Below are 8118 nucleotides of genomic sequence, written 5' to 3' on the forward strand. Positions count from 1 at the left end.
CGCGTGGAGGTTACAACCTCCAGATGTCACGAACTAACTCCTGACAGGGACTAACTAGGTTGGCATTTTCATAATAGTTTATAGATAAGAGTTCATACTTATTTATAACTCATTTCGTTAAATTTCTCAAATTAACTTATAAATAAGCGTCTATAAAATAAGTGCTTATGCGATAAACGCTTAATTAAAATGTTTTCTTAAACAAACCCTAAAAAAATTCAGTCTTTAATTGATTAATACTATTTTTTTTCAAAAGGTTGAATAATATTTGAGTAATCTTACATAGTCAATAAGGAATATGGGAGGCTGAGAAAGGAAACGTGAGAAGAAATTAAATTAATTTGATTTGATTTTTTGATTTGTTATGATATATTGGTTACTATCATCATCTACAACAAGAAAAAAATATTGGTTACTATACTATGATAGAAGAAGAAAAGAAAAAAAGTGTGTGTTTGTGATACGTTTGCTTGTTGTGACTTGTGAGTATCCAAAACTAACAGAAAATTTCTACCTTGTCTCTCTCGCCTTCTCTCTCAATTTCACACATACAACAACACATCGCACTCTTGTTTCTTCTTTCTTCTTCTCCAACCCACACAAAACCCTATTTCCTGTTTCTTCATTCCATTCTCAGTCTTCTTCTTCTTCGATTACTACGCCTTGGCGGTTATTCAATCAAACGTCGACGTTTCAATCTCATCCTCGTTCGTCTATAGGGTTAGTTACTTAATTCCTTATTTCTCATTTTTCCCCTTCTCTCTGTAACCCTAATTCCTATTCCTATTTTCTCGCTGTTCCGAACTCAATTCATCGTTGCCCCTTAGGGCTCTTTTTTAATTTTTAATTTTTTTTTCAATTTTTTATTGCTATCAAGTATGAACACAATGAAATGAGTTTTGCCATTGTTGGGGTTTGATTTTTTGATTCAATTTTTTGTTACAGAGAGGTGAAGCTTCATCTTTGAGTGTTGTCTAGTGGTTTTGCACTTTTGCTGTTAGAGGAAAGCATAGTCTGTTTTTTGGGGTTTATCAAGGACCCTTTAAGGCAATCATTTGTTCTGGAACAGCAGGAGGCATTTTATCGAACATCTTATGTGCAAATAGATTTTGTAGAGTGAGGTTGGAGTTTTTGTAGTTGAGGGTTGTGACCGAGGCGAAGATAAGCTTTGCTGTTGTTATTAGCTGCTGGAGAATATTGGATTGTGGGGTGATTGAATTTCGAAGTGATAGTGCTGGTATTTCCCCTTCGCGACAATTTTGTGCGTAGGAGGCAGGTTGAAGCGAAGTGTGCGAGTTGAAGCGAGTAGTTTTGCGTGAATTACAAGTGTTATAGTGCGGCGCGGGGGTAGAGGTGGTGGAGAGGTGTGTGTGCTTTCCTTTTTAAATTTGATCATGTCAAGTGTTTGTTATGGATAGAAGTGAACCTTCATTAGTTCCACAATGGTTGAGAAGTGCTGGAAGTGTTGCCGGGGCTGGCAGTTCAGCCCAACATTTTGCTTCCTCGTCTAATCACGCAGGTAAACTCAATGTTCTTTTTGAATTACATTTGTATTTCAATGCTTTAGTTTAATTTAACTCATAATTTTGTGTTCTCTGACTTTAGAGTTTAGAGTCTTTTTCTTTTTCTTGCATTTACACATGTGAGAAAAGCAGGTGTTTGCAATTTATTTTAAGTTAGGTAACTGTGCTATCTCCGTAAAAAAGGGGAAAGTCTGGAAAATAATAATCGCCTTAATGTTGTTGTGTAGATTCATCTTCTGTAGCCAATAACGCTAGGAATAGGTCTTCTAGGAGCACTAGTGATTTTGATAGCTCGCGCTCTGGCTTTCTTGAACGGTCATCCTCATCAAATTCTCGAAGGAGTTCTATCAATGGTTCTGCCAAGCATGCCTACAGTAGTTTCAACAGAAGTCATCGTGACAAGGACCGTGACAGAGAGAAAGATAGAACCAATTTTATAGACCATTGGGATCGTGATGGTTCTGACCCGTTGGCCAATCTATTTTCTGGAAGGATGGAGAGGGATACATTGCGACGTTCTCATTCAATGGTTTCCAGGAAACAGGGTGAGGTTTTACCCCGTAGAGTTGCTGCGGACACAAAATCTGGTGGTAGCAACAATCAGAATAATGGCAGTGCTATTCGTTCTGGGGGTAGTGTTGGTAGTAGCATTCAGAAAGCTGTCTTTGACAAAGATTTTCCTTCACTTGGGGCTGAAGAGAAGCAGGGAATAGCTGAAATAAGGAGGGTTTCATCTCCTGTATTGGGTACTACTGCGAGTCAAAGTTTACCTGTAAGTAGTTCGGCTTTGATTGGAGGGGAGGGATGGACATCTGCACTAGCAGAGGTACCTTCTATAATTGGAAGCAGTAGTGCTGGCACTCTATCAGCTCAGCAAACTCTTACTGCAACTTCGGGATCTGTAGCGTCTAGTTCAACAGCTGGTCTTAATATGGCTGAGGCATTGGCACAGACTCCGTCCCGAGCTCGTACTGCTCCCCAGGTAGTGGGAGTTGCTTGAGTCACTAGTCAATTTATGCTTATTCATTTAGTTATAACAATCTTATTAATGTCTATCAGTTAATAGTTCCTTAATCATTTCTAGGTGTCGGTGCAAACCCAGAGGCTTGAGGAACTGGCCATCAAGCAGTCAAGACAGTTGATTCCAGTAACCCCATCAATGCCTAAAGCTTCAGTAAGTGAATTGCCTTGTGAACTATTATTTATAGTTTGTGTATTGCAAATTTATTTTACTTTACATTGTACACGGGAAATTGACTCCTTATGGTAAATCTGTATCCTTGTGTGCCTTTCTTTTAATTGACTTTTTTCTTATAATAACTCTTATGGTTGTGGTAATTTTATTGGGATAACTAGCCTGCATTGTTACAGTTAGTGCTAGATTTGTATTTTGTACTGGGTATTTTCCTTTTCTTTGGGTTGATATTTTGTGGTAAACAATTGAGTTGTGATTGAAAATTTGACCAATTACTGGAAAGTTTGACTTGAAAAGTTTTTTGGATAGTCTGGAATGCTTTTGATGGTTGAAGATGTGGTGGTCTGGTGAGCTGTATTTATGTTTTAATTTTTGGCATAGCTTGGTAATTTCATATAAAAAACAATGCTTAGCTTGCTGATTTGATTTTTTTTTTATAGTTTGATTGCTACTTGTGCAATGCATTAAGTAATAGCGAGACTGTTGTATATGGAATTTGCAAGTTGTTTATGCAATTATCCTCTCTAGAAAAGGCACATGTATTTTCTATCCTTGGAATTTAGAATATATGCACGAACATTAAGAAACCATCTTTTAAATTATTTTTAAATTGCTTTATAAAACTATAATCCAAAGCCCTTCTGTGCTCACTGAAATTTGAATTGATATTGGCAGCAACTTAGTTCTCAAGTATAATCTAAGTTTGTTATTTACCTGCACTAGAATTTAGAAGTGATTAATCAGCCAGATAGTTAATTTTTCCTTTTTTTTTCACTTGTCCTTTTTAAAGGTTTGTTTTGTAGCCTGCTTTCATTTCCGTGAATCATATCATTAGTATCATCAAATGGTTTCTTGTTATAATTATGCATGCTCATCGTGCACCGATCCATTATGAGCAAGTATTTCATTTTACACGGACTAAGTGGTGGGACCTAAATTTGAAAATGTCATTCTATTTCCTAATGCTATATTCACTTTTTGGGTTACTGGTCAACTGTGTGTACCCAAGTATTTCCCCCTCGTATGTGTGCTGGATTACGTATCCCTGCAGCATCTGTTGTGACTTGTTGAGGATAGTGAGCCATAATGATTATAATAGCTATATGTTATGGCTGTTATGGCATTGTGACCTAGCGTGAAAAAAGACTTGGTTGTGTTGAGTCTGTAAATTTTTTCTTTTTTTAACTTTCATGTATTGATGATTTTTCTAAATGAAATAGCAAGGACTTCATTATGAAATACAGGAGACACATTTCTGTTTTCAAATGTTATAAGGTTAATTTGTGGTATGATAAACTAACTTGTCGCCTTCTCTATTTTTAAGTGTTTCCATACACACTTCTTGTTTAATCTGGCATTTGATAACTTCTTTAACCAAATTTCGCTTGCTCATTGCTCTTCCGTGCTTACTCTGGTTTCTGCGCCAATATGGGTTTCTGGATGTCTTAGTTATGTAGCCTTTGGAGGTCGGATGATACTTAAATTGTTTTCCTGGACTGTTTCTGAAATGTATATTCTTTATCTTAATGTTCACTACTATCAGAAGTGATTTTGATGGTATAATGTTCTATTTTTTGTAATTATGATAGGACATTATTGTGTTGTTTTATCCATGTGGCCAACCCCCATTAAGTGTAGAAAGGCCTTAGTTATATGCATGTGGAAAATTGTGGAGGAATTAGGACTGTGTAAAGGCCAAAATTTTTGCTGCTCTTTATCTGTCAATGATATCAAAGTTGAATGTTTCCTTTGTGTTTTACTTTCAAATCCAAAATACTGGAAGTTTCTATTTTCTACATCTTGGGTGTTATGTACACAATAAAATATTATGCTTCCTTTACTTTTAAATCCTTGGTGAGTTATGGTAGTTTTTTTTGTCAGGTTCTTAATTCTTCTGAGAAATTAAAGCCAAAAACAGCTGTCAGAAATGCTGATATGAATGTAGTTTCCAAGAGTGTACCACAGCAGCCCTCTGGATTGCACATTGCTGGTCAATCTGTTCGCAGTGTAAATGCCAAAGTTGATACTCCGAAGACATCTGGAAAGTTCACTGATCTTAAAACAGTAGTTTGGGAAAATGGTGCTTCCCCTATCTCCAAGGACGTTTCAAGCCCAACAAACAGCAAATCAGGGAATCAGCATGCTGTTACCTCTGCAGCTGCTTCTACACCTGTGAGGAACCCCAATAACCTAAAATCTTCCACTGAGCGGAAGCCGGCTTCTTCAGATCTGAAACTAGGTTCACCCTTGGATAAGAAACATTCTTCTTCTCAAGTGCAGAGCCGAAATGATTTCTTCAATCTCATTAAGAAGAAAACGTTGATGAACTCCTCTGCAGTTCTTCCAGAATCTGGCCCAACGGTTTCCTCACCCTCATTGGAGAAATCTGGTGAAGTAAATATGGAAATAGTTAGCCCTTCTGCAAGTCTTGAATCTCTTGGAAATGGTGCTGAACTGACTAGCAATGGCAATGCCCATGAAGCGCTTTGCAGAACTTCTGATAATGAAGGAAAAGATTCAGTTCTCTCTGCTACTATATATCCAGATGAGGAGGAAGCTGCATTTCTTCGTTCTCTTGGCTGGGAGGAAAATTCAGATGAGGATGAAGGTCTTACAGAAGAGGAGATCAATGCCTTCTATCAGGAGGTGATAATCTCTTATCCTGATTTAATTTCAATTGATTGAAATAATTATAATTGAACCTTGGTTAGTTACTTTATGCATTGATGCGTTATGTTGTATTAATTTTAACCCTATTTAAGTTTAAATGCCCTGGTTTATTGAAATAATGGGTTGAGAACTATCTATCTGACAAGCCAGACTTAAGATGATTTGTGGTTAAGTTGTGGTTAAGTAAGTCCAAATACATACTGAGTAAGCTCTGTTGCTATGATTGATTTTTCTTGCCGTACCAAATTACATTTTAATTCAACTTGCTATGATTGGTTCAACTGATTAATGTCATTGTAGAAACTTGTTATGTTGATAAAATGGGGTGGGTCTGGTCTTCTTATTCTTTGTTGGCTTTTGCTTTGCAGTGTAAGAATTTGGATCCTTCCACATTCAAACTAAGTCAGGGTATGCAGCCAAAGCTGTCCAAGTTGTTCGAATCTTATGCATCTAACCTGCGCGGAGCTTCTGCTGAATTGAGTTCTTCTGGTCCCAGATCTGATGCTTGATGTACTGTTTTTTCCATCTAGTTAGATCCAAGTTTCAATTTTTGATGGCAGATGGCTAGTTCCATTCCTTGTGTTCTGAAAGGCACATGATTTGGGGGTGAAAGAAGAGGGTTGGTTTTGATTGGAACCTGCATTTTGCCAATATTGCAATAAGTTAGAGGTGCCTCAATCCTGTCCCTTGTTTTTTTTAGTTAAAAAGTTTTAGGGTTGGTAGGGTAGGGGCGATTTCTTGTAGTAGGCGCTGGGCAATTGCATCTTTTGGGGTATTTTGATCCGTTTCTTTTCTTTCAAGAAGAGGGTTTGATTCTACATGATAAAGTTACTGATGTTTTTGGTTAATTTTACCAAGAAAAAAAGGAAATTAAAAATTTACTTTAAATTTTAGAGCATGTTGATATGATTATTCATGGAGTTGTGAATTCTTCTTTGGCGGAATGTGCTGGGTAACACTTTGGTGGTGGTTCTCGTAGCACTGTCCAAAATCACATGAATGATATCGAGACACAGAATAGAAGTTCGCTCTTCAATTGTTTTCGTTCGAGTATTCATTTTGTATTAAAAAAATTTAAATCCGGCATAACTTTTAAAATCGGTCAGGCTAGCTAGTACTCTTTTTTTGATAGGCAAATGTCCCTTCCAGGATTCGAACTCTGGACCTTCCCTTCCTCAACCCTTATGTCCCCTAGCTCTTACCACTTGAGTTAACCCTCGGGGACGGCTAGCTAGCACTCTGAATCGTATCGTACATGATCATTGATATGAATTCAGTATGTTCAGATAACAGCTGTGTGTAGTGTGAATGAATTTTCATTATAATTCATCTGGAGTGTTCTAACTAGTATCAAAATCCATATTTTTTCTCAACAATTCTCATTAAATCAATTGAAGAAACAACCATTGTAATAATAACCAAAGTCTTTCTTACTAGCTAGGGTTCTTTCAAGATTTAATAACGAGTATAAGATTCTAACTGTGATTAAATACCATTATAATTAGAATTGAATGGGTGTAAGATTCTTAATGTGATAAGATACCAAATAGGAGATTGATACAAATCTGATGGTGACTTGTTTTCCACAGCGAGTCAATCTTGAATTGTGTCTATCACCTTTGCATGGAAGGAATCACCATTTTGAGACGCATTGTGCGATTCTAGCATACACAGGTTGCGCATCGAAACATGTTGGGTTGAATAACTCGGTTTGGAAAAGAGCCCTTCTTGATCTTTTTTTGGAAGAAGAGATGGGTAAAGACAATGGTGGTCCATTATGATTGTCAATGTCGTTGCATAGCAAAAGTCTCTACACCCAGATAGGAAGAACATGTGTTGAATAAGAGAAAAGCCACTCCAAGAAGAAAACAAATCGTGGATGAAGGATGCCAATGTTCTGAGAGGAACAAGAGAGGTGAGTTGCGGCGACTAAGGATGAGGAGGCGGAGAAGAAAAGGAATGCGAGGGAAAAGGGAAGTTTGGGTTGCATACATAATTCTATTACATAATTTTATGCATGTTTTTTATTATTTTTTTAACAACTATAGTTATTATATTACAATATATCATTTAAAAAAATAAAAAATAAATAACTAGCATGTACAAACATTTAAAAGTTAACGTAAAAAAGGTTTACCCCATGTAAAAAAATTTCCAAAAGTTTCATTATTAATTTCAAAATTTACAATTTTTATTAAATTCCCCCACAAATTAAAAATACTAAACATTAAAGTTAATTTTCATATTCTTTTATGAAATAATATACTAATAATAACTATTAAAAATTAATAATAAATATTGAATCTTAAAATTCTCATTCTCAAATCTAATTATTAATAATTATTCGAATAAATCAAACTTAGAATGTATAAATAATAATAATAGTAATAATAAATATTATTAATAATATTTATTTTTATTAAAAAAGTATTAATAATAGTAGTTATTATTATTATTATTATTATTATTATTAGTATTAGTATTAATATTTACACATTCTAAGTTTGATTTATTCGAATAATTATTAATAATTACACATTCTAAGTTTGATTTATTCGAATAATTATTAATAATTAGATTTGAGAATGAGAATTTTAATATTTTTTTCATGCATTTTCAAAAAAAAATTTATTTTTATTATATATATAATATTACATATATAATAAATTTTATTGAACACATATATTTATTCATATATTTAATAAGATTTATAAATATGGAGAAATTGAA

The 8118-nt window shown here is 35.0% G+C and overlaps 1 protein-coding gene across 1 annotated transcript; it reads left to right on the forward strand.

Annotated features, from left to right (window-relative positions):
* The first annotated feature begins 420 nt into the window (after positions 1-420).
* Positions 421-6281, forward strand: LOC130734291 (uncharacterized). Its single transcript, XM_057586642.1, has 6 exons — positions 421-720; positions 946-1519; positions 1751-2505; positions 2608-2697; positions 4600-5364; positions 5757-6281. Exons 2-6 carry the CDS (start codon positions 1411-1413, stop codon positions 5895-5897), a joined length of 1860 nt encoding a protein of 619 aa, XP_057442625.1. The 5' UTR covers positions 421-720; positions 946-1410; the 3' UTR covers positions 5898-6281.
* The last annotated feature ends 1837 nt before the right edge of the window (positions 6282-8118 follow it).

The sequence above is a fragment of the Lotus japonicus genome, chromosome 1 (assembly GCF_012489685.1).
Source record: "Lotus japonicus ecotype B-129 chromosome 1, LjGifu_v1.2".
In the NCBI taxonomy this organism is placed as follows: Eukaryota; Viridiplantae; Streptophyta; class Magnoliopsida; order Fabales; family Fabaceae; genus Lotus; species Lotus japonicus.

Excerpts from the sequence above, each read along its gene's own strand:
- LOC130734291 (XM_057586642.1), top strand. The coding sequence starts at position 1,411 with ATGGATAGAAGTGAACCTTCATTAGTTCCACAATGGTTGAGAAGTGCT. Across the intron at positions 1,520-1,750 it reads TTCCTCGTCTAATCACGCAG|ATTCATCTTCTGTAGCCAAT; the intron begins GTAAACTCAATG and ends GTTGTTGTGTAG. Across the intron at positions 2,506-2,607 it reads GAGCTCGTACTGCTCCCCAG|GTGTCGGTGCAAACCCAGAG; the intron begins GTAGTGGGAGTT and ends AATCATTTCTAG.